The 17,159-nt window shown below is 41.2% G+C and overlaps 1 protein-coding gene across 4 annotated transcripts; it reads right to left on the bottom strand.

Annotated features, from left to right (window-relative positions):
• Positions 1 to 3,919: 3,919 nt before the first annotated feature.
• On the bottom strand, positions 3,920 to 14,049 carry rcc2 (regulator of chromosome condensation 2). Of its 4 annotated transcripts, none has more exons than XM_067591172.1 (13): positions 13,917 to 14,049; positions 12,502 to 12,716; positions 12,283 to 12,376; positions 10,148 to 10,291; positions 9,894 to 10,025; positions 9,682 to 9,770; positions 7,797 to 7,911; positions 7,470 to 7,636; positions 7,189 to 7,369; positions 6,997 to 7,102; positions 5,576 to 5,648; positions 5,238 to 5,315; positions 3,920 to 5,046 (listed from the first exon to the last, which is right to left on the bottom strand). In XM_067591172.1, exons 2-13 carry the CDS (start codon positions 12,700 to 12,702, stop codon positions 4,942 to 4,944), a joined length of 1,485 nt encoding a protein of 494 aa, XP_067447273.1. In that variant the 5' UTR covers positions 12,703 to 12,716; positions 13,917 to 14,049; the 3' UTR covers positions 3,920 to 4,941. The 4 variants fall into 4 exon arrangements, with proteins under 4 accessions (XP_067447273.1, XP_067447271.1, XP_067447272.1 ...); XM_067591170.1 differs by lacking the exon at positions 13,917 to 14,049 and adding an exon at positions 13,791 to 13,909; XM_067591171.1 differs by lacking the exon at positions 13,917 to 14,049 and adding an exon at positions 13,777 to 13,889.
• Between the last annotated feature and the right edge of the window lie 3,110 nt (positions 14,050 to 17,159).

The following is a 17,159-nucleotide window of genomic DNA, read 5'->3' as shown; positions in this document are numbered from 1 at the left end:
GACCACATCAGACCAGGATCTGTATGAACAGAGAGTCTGATCCACCACCAGGAGTCCTCCAAAGTCACCTGAACTTTCTAACTAAGAGGTTCCTCTTAAAGGACGAGTTCACAAAGTCTGTTTTAAACCATCAGTCAGGAGCCTTCATGAACATTAAAGCTGTGTTTCTTGCTGTAATCATACTGACCATTAGAAGATCCTTCATAATGACCTTACTATGGAAGTCCTCCTGTGTAAAAATATATTTTAAAGTTGATCTGAAGCTAATATGAAATTAAATGAATCAAAGATACAGATTAGATGTTCAGTGTTAAACTTTTTAGTGCCAAAGTTCCTCTTTCTGTTACTGCAGCTCGACAGGGAAACAAAGAGGGAAATATGTCAGATATCCACTTGATAGGACTAACTCGAAGAAGAGTTCTGTCCCCGCTGCCGTCCTCTGTGTCTGTCTCTATGACGGCTGACTGCCTTTCCTTCCTCTCTTTCCTTTTCTGCTCTTTCTTCTCATTTCTAAAGCTCTTGTTTGAAACTTTGCTACCAGCATCAGCAGATGACACACTGTCACACATTTAACACACTTCTCCACTGCTGCTCTCAACTCATCATAAATACAGTCACAACAGTCAACAACACATTCACACAGTCCTTCATGTATCCTACGCTCTGAGATGGGTTACCAGCGTCAGGGTTAACATTGAATTCAGTGATCTGAAGTTTATCTCTATCATACAGTCAGACACCACTGGTCCACTCATTCATGAGGGAAGAAACTGGAAACAGAAGTCCGTCCTTTCAGTCCACCAGCAGTTCCAGCAGCTGATTGTGGGGAGAACGTTGCTTTATATTGTGTCTCTGAGTGTGTGTGTGTGTTTGCCTCTTCATGCTTATCAATGACAAACTGACCTTTCAGTTCTGAATCGCTACTTTTATTTTCTACTGAAACACAGGTAGTCTTCCTCTTAACTTCAGGTGAGTTGATGAATTTGTTTGTAGATTCTGTTCTACTTGCTGCTTTGGACGTTTTGTTGCCTGTTTTCACACACAAACAGATTTCAACAACATCTTCTGCAGCATCAAAGTTCTTTTCACACTTCTGTCCTTGGTACAGTAGCAGCGGTCTGAAGCCGGCTCTTCGTCTTGTAAACACACTTTTAAAACTATCAGCGCCTGGACTCTGAGATCTGGAATCCTGAGCCTCAACATTTCTCAAAGGACGTGGAGTAGATGATCCCTGTTCTTGATTTAAATGAAGCAGGCCTCTTTGCACTACATAAACCTCAGGTGGGTCCGTCTGTGTCGAGCGTAGCCCAGACATCAACAGCCACTCTGTGGCACTGCAGGGGTTAAAGCCTTTCCTCTCTGCAACCAACTTATCTCAGCCTCACTTAATCACTTTCAACATCTCTATGTATTAAGATTTTCAACCATCTGCTCCTTTAACTTCTTTTTGTTCAATTCAGACATGGTACGACACAATAATCATAGAAACTCTGCACTTACAGCTTTGTTGTGTTGAAATCCTGTTCCTGATGCCAGATTGGTGTGGATATTTGGAGTGATGATCAGCACCTCAGTGGAGAACAACCAACACCAGCCTTTGATGTCTTAAAGCTGAAAATGTTTATTGACGTACTTGATCAAGGAGAACTGAAAGATGGAGCATCGAAGTCATCTGCAGCTCGGATGCTGTCTCTGTCTGAGTCTTTAACCTCAGCAGATCAGCCCACAATATGAACAATTAGTCTAACTGGTCTAAACAAGGAACTGCATTTTACTCGTGTCACTTCAGGTCACTGTCAGACATTCCACCTATCTGTGTCGTCTAGGAAAGCCTCCCTCGACCTTGGTAACCATGGCAACGCTGATTTGCCCCCTATCAGAGAGGTTTCTGCTTTCCCCAAAACATCACAGACAGCTGGAGTCTCAAGGAGAAGAGACGATGTCTCCCTCCTGATTAAGAATTAGAGTCCAGACTTGACCCAGAGTAACCCCAACCTGTGACCCCTAAAGATGGAAAACTCCACAACAAGCTCCACATCAACCTTTAAATGAGGACTGTGGATTTTAGAGTGCTGCTTGAAAGTTTACTTTAGAATTTGCTGTATTTCTGCAGAAATATAACCTCAAACATGATCAGATTAACGAGATAAAGAGACATCAGTTACACAAATGAGACAAAAACCTTACAGTTCATTTATTGAGGAAAATGATCTGATGTTGAATGTGAACCCTTCGGGATTATCAGTTCATTTGAAGGGGAAGTTAGAGTCGGTGTTTCAGTCAATGAGATGATGATCACCTGTGAGTCTGAGAGGCTCTGTCTTATTTAAAGAAGAGAAATCTGAATCTTCTATCAAACTCTGAGCTTCACAACAAGTGTGTCATTCTCCAACCAGAGCACTACTATAGTGCAGAGTTGAAACATCTTGGTGTCTTCCATATGAAGAGCATATCCAGAGACTAATAACAGAACTGAAACGATATGTTTACAGCAGATCAGGTCATATCTTACACTTTCTGTTTCTATCACGTCTTCATACCATCACACTTTCAAAACTGTCTCACAGTCTCTCACTTTGGTCTCTTATTGATCCAACAGCTGATAGACTTTATAAATTCATCTTAGATTTTCTGCTTGCACACATCACTGTGTGTTTTCACAATCTCATTTGTTATATTTTTTATAATTATATAGTATTTAATGGTATTAATTTATACTTTGTTCTATTAAGTGAAGACATAACTCCATCCGACTTGGAGGAATAAGCAGAGCTGTTATAAATGAACTGAATCTTCTACCTGCTTTTAATAACAATCATGGTTTAAGATCATGTTTCTGTACATATACGAACCTCTACCTTCTTCTTACAGTTTAAACATTTATACAAATATTATATAACGTCTCAGTCGTCGACCTTATTATTGAATATGAATTCTGTAGAACTTGTTTGTATACATGTAAAATCTGTTTACTTTTATTGTTCTGTGCTTAATGTTGTATTCTTTTATTGACAATCACCTCTTAAACAGGTGTGTTTTAGCTTATATATATATATGAATTTTTAAGAACTTTTATTGTTTGTTTGTTGTGTTTGTCCTCAGTGTTTCCAGACTGAATCAGACCTTCAGCTGTGATGGTTCACAGCAGTTACTGACAGCAAGGCTTCACATATTTTGCCTCACATGAATGTGTAAAATAATGAGGATCATTTTCCTCAATAAATACATGAATGTTGAATGTTTTTGGTCTCATTTGTTTAATCAGGTTCCTATTTTCACTGTTTAGGTCATTTATGCAGAAATAGAGAAGATTCTAAAGTGTTTACAGACTTTCAAGCACCAAGTTACACTGAGAGCACGTCTGAGGTGAATCTTTTAATCACAGTGAGGAAAACCTCTTTCACTGTTACTATGGACACCAGACTGCTGGTTTAACATCCTCTAAAACCAACTCACAAAGCTGCTGAGAGTAACGTTTAGTAAGACCAGAACTACTGAGCCGAGAGGAGCGGCAGGTTTACCCCGCTGCTATGGATGACATGTTACTGTCTCCATGGTGATTGGTTGACAGGTGACTGGGCTGTCAGTGAACATCAACACACTGCAGCGTGATTAGATGGGATATGACAGATACACAGTAGAGATTTCATCAATGAAACAAGGTCAAATGTTTACTTGTATCTGACAGACACCATCTATGTGCTGATACTGATTATTGATTATTGATTGATTGATGGATAAATACATACTGTGTGTATTTTACCAGGTGATCCAGAGTTAGAGAAGATGCCGTGACACCATTCCAGTCCGACACAGGCCTCCCTACACCTGCTCTCTCTACATCATGTATACGCTCAGATATGACAGCTGGCTGCTAAAAGTGTTTTTCTGACATAAATACAACACAAACAGCAACAAATCAATTTACATGAATCTTTATTAACCATTTCAATGAAAAAACAATGTAACCCAGAGAAATTTCCATAAAAAAGAATGCAGTACAGGTAGGAGGAAAACACCTCTGCTGTTTTTAAAACTCGGACAAGCCTTCTCCAGCATTGAACCGTTTCCAGACAGTGCATTATTGGTTCTGAAAGTTCTGACCTGCATGTGAAACCGCTTTGAGCGCTGGAATAGTTAATTCATATTAGCAAAGATTAGAGCTAGCAGACACTGTGGTCTGGGAAGGACTGAGGTGTGCATCTTTGATGCAAACACTGAGGAAGAAGAGAACAAAAGGAATGTAACATCGAGTGGAGTGCACAAACTCAGAACATCATGTTCCAAATCCTGATTGTATTCTGTGGCAGCTGCACACATACCTGCTCGCACCGCCACATACGTGAAATCAGACTGATCAGCTGACCGTCTGGAACAACACAAACAAAACTTCCATATCCTGAACATACACGTAGAAAAAGGCACAGGTATGGAGTGTTGGTCTTTGAAAAGCCCTCAGTAGGAAAAGACTGAGGGTTCTGCTGTAGCACCCGTAAATGTGACAAACAACTCTATCATTTCAAATACTGAGACGAAGAAACAACAGAACAAGAGAAATGAAGACATGAACGTTTGGCTGTATTACAAAATGGAAAAGGGTTTTTGGGAAGCACAACTCTGCTAGGTGTGAAGTGCTTGAAGCAAACTGTTGCAGGTTCACTTGAGGTGAGGAGTGAAGATAACTTGACCGTTCACTGAGAGAGCGGGACCATCCAGAGGATCTGTCCGTCTCCAGTCCCAGTTTGTCTGATTTCAGAGTCCAAATTGGTGGAGAACTAGTTTGCTGGTAGTTGAGATGTGTGGATTTCCTGCAGACTTGTGAGTGCCTCCCCCCTGAACTCAACCATCCCACTAGTGCACCACCCGGCCAGGTGTTCCTGCTTCGCGTCGCTGGTCTCTGCTCAAGTGAAAAAGGTTGAGGTGTTGCTGTTGGAGGCCCAATCAGATTGTTCGGGGGTTGTACTCAGGCAGCTTTTTCAGTTTCTCCTGTTCCTGCTCAGTGTCCTGTCTGGCAATGATCAGAGAGTGAGCGTAGCCCATCACCACCTGCAAGAACAGACACACCACGCTCAGTAATCACAGTTAGAACGGCAGATACACACATCCTCTTCTAGATGTGTGATCAGCTGCATGTATATACTACAGTGCATGTTCATATGTTCTCTGCTTACTGTAAATGCATGTAAATCTACTGAATTCAAGCAGCTTTATGACCGATCAGATTTATGTCCACTTACGTGCTCAATGTAGATGCCATCCAAGGTCTTGACCTCCTGAGCGGTGGTGGAGGATTTGGGTTTGTTGTCTCCGTATCCCTGAAGAACACATGAGAATCAGCGCTGAGCCACAGACCATCAACACAGACAATAATCCAGCAGTATTTCATATCTGAACAGTTTTCTACAGAACCACACGGTCAGAGAGACCAGGCTACGCTGAAACATCCAACAGCTTCCCGTTAACACCACCACCGTCTTCCTCCACTGTACAGTACATATGGTATCCTGTTAGAGGAGGGTGACAGCGACTGCTTCAGACCTCAGTGTGTCACATGTGCCGAGGCTTCAGGTCTTACCAGCTCTCCGAATGTGGGCGAGGGGCCCCAGCTGATGGTGCTCTCATCTGCAGCGATAATTATGCTGCTCTTCCTGTTCAACACAAACACACACAGTCAAAGTGCTGCACATCATATGAAACATCACAATACAGACACATGACCAGCTGCAGTACGTGGTCTCATGTTGTTTTTGATCTATTATCAGTGGTACTAACGCTTTCCCTCAACTAATACACACTTTGTACAGCAGAGGGCACAATCAGCTCATGGATGTCAGCTGGTGAGCTGCTCTGTTCACACTGAGCCTCGTGCAAGAAGCATCAGACTGACAGATATGTGGCTTTCAGCAGTTTTCTCTCAGGAATGAACGAACTTTACCAGTCATGAATAGATCATCTCTGGCCTTCTTCACTGGGAGAAATATATATATTATAATGTCCTAATCTGAATCAATGTGGAGTTTAAATATGACACAGAAATTAACAAAAATTAAATATATAAGTAAATGACTGGCTGCCACTTTACTGAAAGGTTTTGTAGATGTTTATTGGTATATTTTGGTGAAGCAGCTTCTACGTTTCAGTAGTTCCAGCATCAGCATCACCTCCTGCAGACCATAATACTCTCCTCTAATATCTCCATGACGGTCACATGACCTCCTCTCATATTAGTCACGGAGTGTTTTGCTCTCTCAGCCGCTCTGATGACATATCATCAGCAGCTGGATTCATATTTAATAATTGTTTAGTGTTTCCTGCTACTGACACTCATCAATCTGTTGTTTCTGTCTGCTGACGACTTGAAGCTCTGCAGTGTTTTTACACTTCGGTAACATTTTAGTGAATGAAACTCGCCCACAAACAGAGCAGAACATGGAGCCTTATATGGACATGTGGATCATACTAGTGATCACATCTCACTAATGTGCATCTACTGATGAACAGGTGTTATTCATCAGGCTGGAACCAGAGATTCAGGACCAGAGAGTTTGTTGAATCTGACTCGGATCGATCGTACAAGCAAACCTCAGAAAAGTGTTTTAGGATAAAATTAAGACAATGTTCTTGCATGAGGCCCAGTGTCTTGTTGGTGAATCCATGTGTGTGTGAACCTTAAGATCTCAGTTTGTTAGATGGTTTAACTTAGTTATTATAGTTCTTTATTTATGACCAATGACACATTTAGCTTTTAAGCTAACAGCCTGTGAATGTTTTCAGCGTTGTGATCTGTGTGTTGATCTGGTGGTGAGCTGCTGCATACAGCCTGACTGAACTGAAGTGTCCTTAAAGATAAATACACTCAGATTCTAACAGCTCTGAACTATATAATAGAAGTGTTTGCTGAAGGAGAGACGCTCCGCTTCTCAAACGTCTCCAGTGGACATGAGGAGTAAAATGTCAACCACACAAATGATAAACCAACCAGTTCATGTCACTCACCCACATGCCAGACTGCGGATCTTCCAGCCACACAGATCCTGCACAGCTTTGGGGTACATGGTTGATTCTCTGGATGTGTTTGTCACCCCCCAGAAGAACAGACCCCCTGTGAATACAACGCTGGTCAGACATCTACTGTACACATTACTTGTAGTATGAATATTATTTGTCTGTAATCATCAGGGCTCTTACCCATCTCGCTGACAGCGAAGGAACACTGGTAGCCTGTATAGATCTGACTGGCACCACGTCCAGGGAAGTCAAACAGTTTGACCAGGCGGGGAACCATCTCGTCTTTCTGCTCCGTGTGTCCCAGACGTCCGTACCCACCGAAACCCCAGCTGAAGACCCGCTTCTGAGAGTCCAGCACCAACTGCAAACACACACACACTAGTTTTAATGCTCAGTATTGAGGATAACAGCGTGGTGCCTTCACTGTCTGTGGACAAAGTTGGATAGAAGTGTCTTCTCACCGTGTGGTTCGCCCCGCAGGCCACATCTCGCACCACCACGTTGGGCACAGGCATGACCTGTCCGTCCTTGGACTTCTCGATGAAGATGGCGACCCTTCGAGGAATGAGCTCACAGTCAAACTCGATGCGCTGAGCACGAGCTATGAACTTCCCATCACTGTTGTGACCTGCCATGAGGAAGGTGAGAGCACAAACATTGGCCTCCTTCAGCTATACGCAGTATTATTAACAAACCAATACAAGCATTCTCCCATCTGTCCCACTGATCAGCAGACTTTTAACAAAACAGACACATTAAAACAACAGATGTGCATGTGGGGAACGTACCCAGCTGTCCGTACTCTGGGCAGCCAAAGGAGTAGAGGTTTCCTTTGCAGTCCACCACCATGCTGAACTCTGCACCACAGGCCACCTTCACCAGCGGCTGGCCGTTGTAGGAGATCTAGAGGAACAGAGGAGGAACACCAACATGTTTACTATGACGCCTCTGAGAGGTTGTGTGTGTGTTTTCAAACTACTTTCTGTGTTCTCTTTCATCTGTTTCTCTGGAGGAAAGAAGAGCTTTGACTGGAGTTACAGTCACTGGTTGTCATCACAACTGTCTATGTGAATCAGCCCGTCTGTACTGTTACCACTAATGTTTATATACTGCACACCAACATGAAGTGATGCTAAATTACAGTGGCACAAGGTCAGTGGATCATAATTAGTGAATCAGCAGCAGGTACAGAAATAAACTGTTTAAAAATGTATGAATCCACCAACATTAACACCAACATACAGGCAGAGGATCAGTTTAACACTGCAGCACTAAACTAGAAAAACAAAAGTCAAATAAATAAAAATGAAATAGGTTGGTAGTTAACATTATATATATATATATATACTGCCATCTGTTCATATCATCTGAAGGATAAGGACTGCTGATTTTCTATGTTTGTCTTATTGTCAACAATCTCATGTTTGGATCCAAACCAACAACATTTGTCTTTATTTAAACTCAGAAATCATTGAGGGTGAAGCCCTCGATTACAATGAGAGAAAGAAAGAGGAAAAATTCAATGAACTCATTCTACTAACAAGTGTATATATATATATATATATATATATATATATCATTCCTCTGTGCCGTAGACCTCTGATGTTGTCTTTAAACTATTAAACACATCAGTGCGCCACAGCGCTGCACTGGGTCACATTTTCCTTTGTCCTTGAAGACGGTGGTTACTGACGACTCCAGTAAAACCAGTCATAAGTGTAGTAGTAGTAGTAGTAGTAGTAGTAGTAGTGCAGCAGACACCACTGCGCATGTGCAGGAATGTGGTTCTGTTCACCTCTAAACATCTACATTATCATCATCTAACTGGATAGTAAACATCTACATTATCATCATTATCTAACTGGATAGTAAACATCTACACTATCATCATCTAACTGGATAGTAAACATCTACATTATCATCATCATCTAACTGGATAGTAAACATCTGCATTATCATTATCTAACTGGATAGTAAACATCTACACTATCATCATCTAACTGGATAGTAAACATCTACATTATCATCAGGAGTAAATGCATGGCTTTAGTCTCTTCTGAAAGGAAACACTGAGGCTTTATCCCCAACAGTCAGAATCACTTTAAGTCTTACTGGCATTGAGTCATACAAGTCTGAACATAATCTGAACATGTTTTTGCTAACAGATGCCTGCAGATGACTTATAGCTGGAAAACTCAACCGGACCACAGCATGGAGCCTTACCAGTCCAAGTTTAAATGTAATGACAAAACCACACAGATGAATATTTTACATGTTTCTCTAAGAGTATGTCTAGGCATCTTCTAAAAAAAAGGCCATTTCAATGGAGACTCTCGTTGGTTATTGTAGGTTATGGACAAGACATGGAGGCTCCTATTGGGTCAAGTGAGGTGTCAATCAGAGCACAGCCACCATATTGACCAAGATGTGGCCAATGTTTACATGCTAACGCGAGTTATGATGGAGAACACGTTGGAAGATTAAGACATCTGCTGGCTAATATGAAATGATGCAACATCCACTCACGGATATTTATTGATGTAATAATGTGTTTGGGTTGGATCAACTGGACCTTTGCCAACGTAACAAGATCTAGCAAGCAGACATATGGATGATGAGTGACAGTATGTCCCCTGGTTTCAGTGTGTAGCAGGTGTGACAGTGATGGCTTACTGGTGCTGGGCTGAGGACCGCATCAGTCTGGTTGCCTTGGCCGAGCTGACCCAGCTTGTTCTCACCAAAAGAGTACGCGGTGCCGTCCTCTGAGGAAGAATGTGACAGCAACAAACATCATTCTGTGACTTTGGTAACCAATACAATCACACTACCATTCATTCAGTGACCCCCCCCCCCCCATGATAAGCACGTATGATGGTGCAGTCTACCTGTGAGTGCCAGGGTGTGATTGCGTCCGCAGGCTGCAGCAACAATCACATGATCTGCCAGGCCCTCGATTAACTTGGGAGCCTCCAGGCGCTTGGTGTCACCATGACCCAGCTGACCTTTGTCATTACGACCTGAGGACGCCAGAAACAAAGAGCTCATTGATGGACCACTCCTTGCACTCTGGACTCAAACACTGACAAAAACCTGCATACAAATCCACTTGCTGTCAATCAGGGCTGTGAGTGTAACTTACCCCAGCTCCACAGCTTTCCCTCAGTGGTCAGGAGGAGACTGTGTGCAGCACAGGGGCCCGCCATCACACAGCTGACCTGGACATCATTCAGACACCCGTAGCGGTGAGGACCCCACAGATTCTGGCCCAGGTTGCGGAAAGCCGCTGGAAACACACACACACATAATGAAACATTTCATATGTGCATCAGACGTCAAGACCTGATTCATGTTACTTTGACTGTCTTATTATGAGTGGGTGGAGAATAACATGAACAATTTACTAAATACTGCGTCCTAATAAAACCCAAACCACAGCCACCGAGGTTTTTCTCTATGATCTACAGTCTAAAAACGTTCATTTCATTATTCTGTGTGAATTGACACTGATAGAAATGTTTGATCAACTTCCATATATAAATGTATCAATAGATTTTATTACTGTATTATCTCCAAAATCAAAAGGGAAATAGATCCACATGGAACATGTTGCCCGCCCCCCACCCCACCCTCCAGGCTTCAGGCTGACGTATGTCCCCCCTTCAACCAAACACTCCCCCCTTCAACACAGTGAGTTCAGGATTGGGATCATTCTCCTGTCTGCTGTTGTTACTTTGAATATTTTGAGAACTTACTAACTCTTACAGCCTGATATGTCTCCCTCCTCTGTGTCACAGAAACACTCCCACATACACTGTCCTGCTGCCAGAAATGCGGATTAATCCACCCCTGAAAATAGTCCCTTTTTTTTTTTTTTTTTTTTTTATAAAAAGGAAATTACTGAGCCTTTTTAAAAAATGAAACTATTTATTTTTGAGTTGTTCAAGATTGAAGTCTTCAGCAGGAACCAGTGGAACCAGTGGAACCAGTGCCACAGACAGTACTGGGACACAAACTAACATTTGTTTTGATCTTTTCATGTGATTTATAAGAAAAATATAGAATAAAACCTGCCTTTAAATGAAAATGGTATATTTTTTTAATAGAAACTATGTTTATATTTCTGGTTAGGAGATCACAAAGCTGAACTGCACTCGTTATCTTGATAATACTATCAGGAGTGTGTGATTGTTAAATCTGTCAGTTAATTAAATAAATCGACATCACTGAGATTAACAGGAAGTTTACCAGAAGACGCCACTTTCAATTCCAGACTAACTGCTTCTATACTTGTACACCGATTTCTAAAAATACTCCACTAAAGCTTTATATAATCAAGAGCCTAACAAAGGAATGATTTCAACGTGTTGTTGGTGCTCTGGCAGGCGCAGCATATCGCCCATCTAGAGATGGTCTTTGTCTATGCAGCTGCTCCTGCCGACACCCCCAACCCCCATCCAGTCTCAACAAAGCAGATTTATCAGTGTGTACCAGAGTAGGGAGGCAAGGATGGAACAAGGCAGTCGGCAGCCTGCCCCAGGCATCAGAGGGCCCACTGCAGGGGGGAGCAGCACACAACATGCATACACATGAATAGACATTACTGTCACAATCAATTAATGGGATCTCACTGGCTTGAACATGTGTGGCCCGTGCATCCCAAACAAAGACACATGTACATCTAACATGTTGACATCCTCAGTCAGACACACTGGAGCACCTGATCAGTCCTTTATTGATTCTGTCTGACTGTTCAATAGAGAAGGACCAATACATCACGTCAAAGCCCGATCACTACGTATCACTACAGGAGGTCTGTGTTCACTGCACTGCTTTAAGACACAGTGAAGATTGAGATCAAAAGTAATCGATTACTAGTTGAATCACAGTCCCTCTTGAACTATTCAGCATCAATGTAAGAATCTCTAAATCAGAACTGAGGGATCCCAGACGGCGGCGACTGTGATACATCTGTGAAGACTTGTTTTCAGGAAGGAGCGGAGAGTCTAAACAAGCTAACAAGGTTCATCAGCAAGTTTAATTAAAGGAGTAGTTCAACATTTTGGAAAGTACACCTGTTTCTTTCATCATTTCAATATTTTAATCAGGAGAATAAGCTAATGTCTGTCACTGATTAGACTTCACATGGCTGCACCAGGCCAACGCCTGCTGATCTGAACTGCTAACAGGAATAAGTTACTTTACTATGATGATATTAATGATTGTTTAAAAATGGAGTTATCAGCCTCAGGTATCTGTGATATTTAAATATTCTACCTTGTTGTTTGGGCACCTCCTTTCTTCCAATCAAATCCCAGTTAGTGGCTCCAAAGATGAGCAGTTGACCTTTCACCTTTGGGCACTCAAGTTTCTGTGGAAAGGACACAAAGTCAATGACATAAAAAAGCGTATACATTGTAGTCTGATGTAAAAAAAAAAAAAAATATTGACATTAATAAAATATCAGAATGGTCCGTGTTAAGACATCAAACTCACTATTTTCTCTTTGACGTCGTCTGCCACGGTGATGGGCTGCAGACCAGACTTGGCGGCAGGTTTTCCAGGCTTCTTATTGTTCTCCTGCTCGTAGTCAAACTCATCATCGCTACTGAAGTCCCTCTCTTTCCTTTTACCACTGGCCCTCTTCTTTTTCATCCCACCGTTCCCCGACACATCTGTCACCTTCTTACGTGGCATTTTTCAATCAGAAGCTGTTTGTGAGAAGACGATGATCAGTAAATACAGAGAGCAACAATCTGTAGTTCAGTGGCTGAACTTGAGCTAAAATCTTCAAATAAACAATGAAACGTAACAATCTGCAGGGATATTGAGCCACAGCAAAGACAAATATTAAGAACAAAGCAAGTGGGAGATATTACATATCACATTAAAACATTCAAGACTACTTTAGTAAAACTGAATGATTCACAGGATCATTCATGTTTGTAGAAAAGCACAAAGACAAATGAAACAGGCACATTAAAACTAACAGCTATATAAAATATGCCAGAAACACACAGATCAACTCATGAGCAGGCTGTTAGAGCATCATGAAGACAATAGCTCTGATGCTTCTGCTTTGCGGTAAATTAACTTCAACAAGTGAACAATACAGACTTTAAACAGGCTCTCAAACCGCTACCTGCTGGTGAGTGAGTGGTAATGTTAACGGAACTAAGTTTACTACACAGGTTACCTCTATTGTCAACTACCAGCCTTTACAATTTAAATGTTGGCTCATTTCCTCAAATAACTCTCTTCAATGTCTGAGTAATGAATGAATAGTAAAACTAAATGAACTAAATAAAAACAAGCAGCAAACTAAAACATGTACCGGACAACCGGTGTCCGTGTCGAGGCTAGCTGCTAGCTTCATTAGGCTAAGCAGCCGACCACTGTCGCTCTTTGTTCACATAATGGTTGGGTAGCCAGCTAGCTGACGTGCTAACGCGCAACATATGAACTTATATAGTTAGCCGCTTCACAAACCAGCAAAGCAAAGTACGAGCAAGGTGATCGTAAACAGCAAAGACCTCAGACTGAATAAGCGTGTATGAGACAAAAAAGCGGACTTGATTAAGCTAACGTTACCTTGCTACTATACGTTAAGCTAACAGCCGCTCTAAATATAGAGCCTATAACGTTACTACATCAAACGATGCTACAACTAAAACTTTGTCAACATTTTCTTGATTGGACGCATATTAGGTTTAAAGTACTCTCAGCCTCTCTGATTTCGGATGAGGTTACTTGTAATTTCATAAAGCTTACAATAAATCATGTACCGGGATTTCCTGATTCAGCAGCTCTCCGTCCGTCTCCGGTTTGATTGATTTGAACAAAAGAAGCTGCAGTCTGCTTTCACACCACGTGGTTTGCATTTACTATTCACACAGGAAGCCGAGACTCACCAGTCCAGGTACAGCCCACAACACATCCGAGAGTCCACATCCAGCCTCCACCTGGACCCACAGCTGATCCGGACTGCGAAGCCAGAACAGGGACTTTATTAAACGTGTCTGATCCAGCTGGACCCTGACTCCGGACTACTGCAACTACTGGCACAGAAGAAAAGTTATGTAGAGAAATAAAACACTGGCATCAGGCAAAACTTGGAACAAAGAATGAATGAATGCAACAACACAACTCTCTGCACTTTCAGGCTAATAAAGAATGAATATCACAGTTTTGACCTTGTACACTAATCACAGCTCTCATTGATTTATTTCTATGTATTGTTTTGTGATATATTTCAGGGTTTTGCGCATTTCAGTTCATTTCTAAATAAAGTTGTAATTCAATGATAATCTTCAGTCGACATATATTCCCTGTAAGCATATATACGTCGCCGTGACGTCGACAGTGACTGCGGCCATTTTGAAGCTTCGTCTATTGAGCGTTTTATTGTGTGATGAAAAGCTTTACGTCACAACGACGTCACACTGATTAGGGGAGATTTAATCCCAGTTTAATCTTGAAATGGGTCATTTCTATTTTGGAAAACATTTCTCTGAATTCTGTTTGTTTATTTTCGACCCTCGTGTTGTTCAGTGTGTTCTTGTAGGTTATAATATTAAAAGTTATGACTATGATAACATGTGTATGTCATCTTCACTTCCAACAAGTCTGCTGTTCGCCCTCTCTGAGAAGGAACCTCAAAAATACCCCTGAATCTAATCACTGCAATACTTCAAATTATAATTGTCAGTATAATTACAGATGATCAGTAATTACACGGTGACTGTAAATGTAGGTCGACTCTTGTGATCGTATTAACTCAATAATGAAATCTAAATTCAGACACCAGCAGATATAAAGTCAATGTTTCATCATGCTGAATACCAGTAGCTTGTTACTGATGTGCTGGTTTATACTGGAGTCTAACAATCTAACATGTAACAATCACCTCAGGTGTGCACGTGCTCATTTTTTAATGTAAACACTGCAGTCACAACTGTTCTCCAACGTTGAAATAATGTTTGTTCTATGTCTGTTAAAGGTTCACAAAATACTTATAAATCAACACTGAGATTTGAACAACATAAAACATACACTTCTGCCTTTTAAATCATTATTATTATTATTATTATTATTATTATTATTATTATTATTATGTAAAGACATGTATAATATATTAATAATACTGGTTATATATTGTAATTAACTATAAATATATCTAAAGTTATGTTCTTATATTTTTTAGATATAATATAGATATCTCACATTAAATATATATAAAACATTATCAAGCCCGTTTTCAGTAAGGATCCTCCTAGTGGCGCTGACAGGTAATAGCACCTCAGTGTCCTTCAGATTAAATGACTGGCCTTCACATGTCCACTGAGCAGCCTCCCTGCATACATCATGAACTTTCCACTGAGGGTTTAAACAAACGTTGTCTCTCGGTCTTATACTCAGACTGTGATCCCTGACACCCTCGCCAAACTGGTCACTGATTGTACAACTGTGATCCTACAATCGGATCCATCAGGGACATCCAGGCATGGGAATAATCTAACAATGACTCTCTCTCATGTTGTTTACAGTTCAAAAACCTGCACTAAAGGAAGATTAGTGAGTGTGAACATCCATATACTTCTCTCAAAACTAAATACACCATCAACAGTCTCCCTCTCCTGTTTATGCAGATATTCAACCTCTATGTGGGCTGCCCCTTCCAAATGGTGATACACACAACTGACTTTCTTTTTCAGTAGGTTTCAATTGGATGTGGTTCTCAATCAGTTTAATCCATTCCTCCAGAGTAGGAGAGTCTGCTGTATCCAGATTAGGGGTACCTTAGTCTCAACAGTGTCTGTGGTACTGCTGGAAGGTCCTGGTGGAGAAGTTGTTGAGTGTAGTCTCTGCAGCTGCTCCAGTTCATGTATGCACTGCTTCATTGACCTGAGAAGAAAACTATGGTCCTGATCTTCTCAGTCAGATGGTCTGACCCACCGCTGCTTTTGCTGTTTCACATTATCAAAAAAAAACAAACCCCCCCAAAAAACCCTCAATACTGCCATCCACTCCCACCAAAACATAACATGAGTGCTTAGCTAGTCCTGCCAAATACACCAACATGCTGGACCCACTGCAGGTCACCAGCATAAAGCAGCTAAAGAGTAAATATTTTTAAGACAAAACTTCTGCTTGACGATTTATATTTGCCCACCTGAACCTCCTCACAGTTGACCTCCCAGCTGTCACTTACAGGATGGGCTGAGTTTCACTAAACACACCAGTGACACTGTCATCAACGATGAGTTAATAGATTCCAAAGTTTACATGTGATTATTTTCACTGCAGACGATCAACAACCACATCAGACCTTCAGCCTGACTGAACCTGAGTAACGTTAGTGACGGGTGGGAACAGCAAGAAGACTGACAATAAAACAAAAAGAAAAGTAGTCCGCTCCGAGGACAGTACACATATATTCTGTCTGCTACCAGTTCACTAAACAGAAAGAGAAACACCCAAAAAACAAACAAGCAACAATGAAAATAGTCTCACAGCAAGAGCAGCTAATCTGCAGGGAAGCAAATATTAACAATCTTAAAAACACTTTATTACACAAATATTAAAATACATACTGATTACATGTTAAAATACCTGGTCCTACCAGCAGAGAAGCAGCTCTGAAATACATGAAAACAATAAATGTCAGTTGTTGTCAGTAGTTCCTGCTTCAGTCCACCAGTGAACCAGCAGTCAATAACCCGCCTTCCTCCTGCAGGAACAAGGATCTGCCAAACCTCAGTAACCGCTGATCCTCCTGTTGGTTTACTCACTGCCACACTAACGTTAGAGAGCAGAGCTAACATGTAACACTTATAGTCACTGTCAGGATGTAGACGCACAATATGAAACAAATAAAACTAATGAAATATTAGTCAAGAATGTATTTCTGGTAAAAAGACACCTAATAAACATATGATAGTAATCAAAGTAATAATATAGTTGATGATTGTTGTGTCCATGTTTGACAGAATAACTTTTTCACATAAATGTTTGTCAAAGCTGCAGATGATCTGTTTGATACCCTTGTAAAGGAATATTGTGTAATTAATATTGTGATCTGTCAACACAGTAGTAAAGTTGGACCTTGAGATAAATGTCTTGTGATACTTGCAGTCATTATTTATTACCTGTAG

Source organism: Thunnus thynnus, chromosome 6, assembly GCF_963924715.1.
Source record: "Thunnus thynnus chromosome 6, fThuThy2.1, whole genome shotgun sequence".
NCBI classification, from domain to species: Eukaryota; Metazoa; Chordata; class Actinopteri; order Scombriformes; family Scombridae; genus Thunnus; species Thunnus thynnus.
Note: the sequence above shows the minus strand (reverse complement) of the source record. Positions and strands in the feature narration are given on the sequence as shown.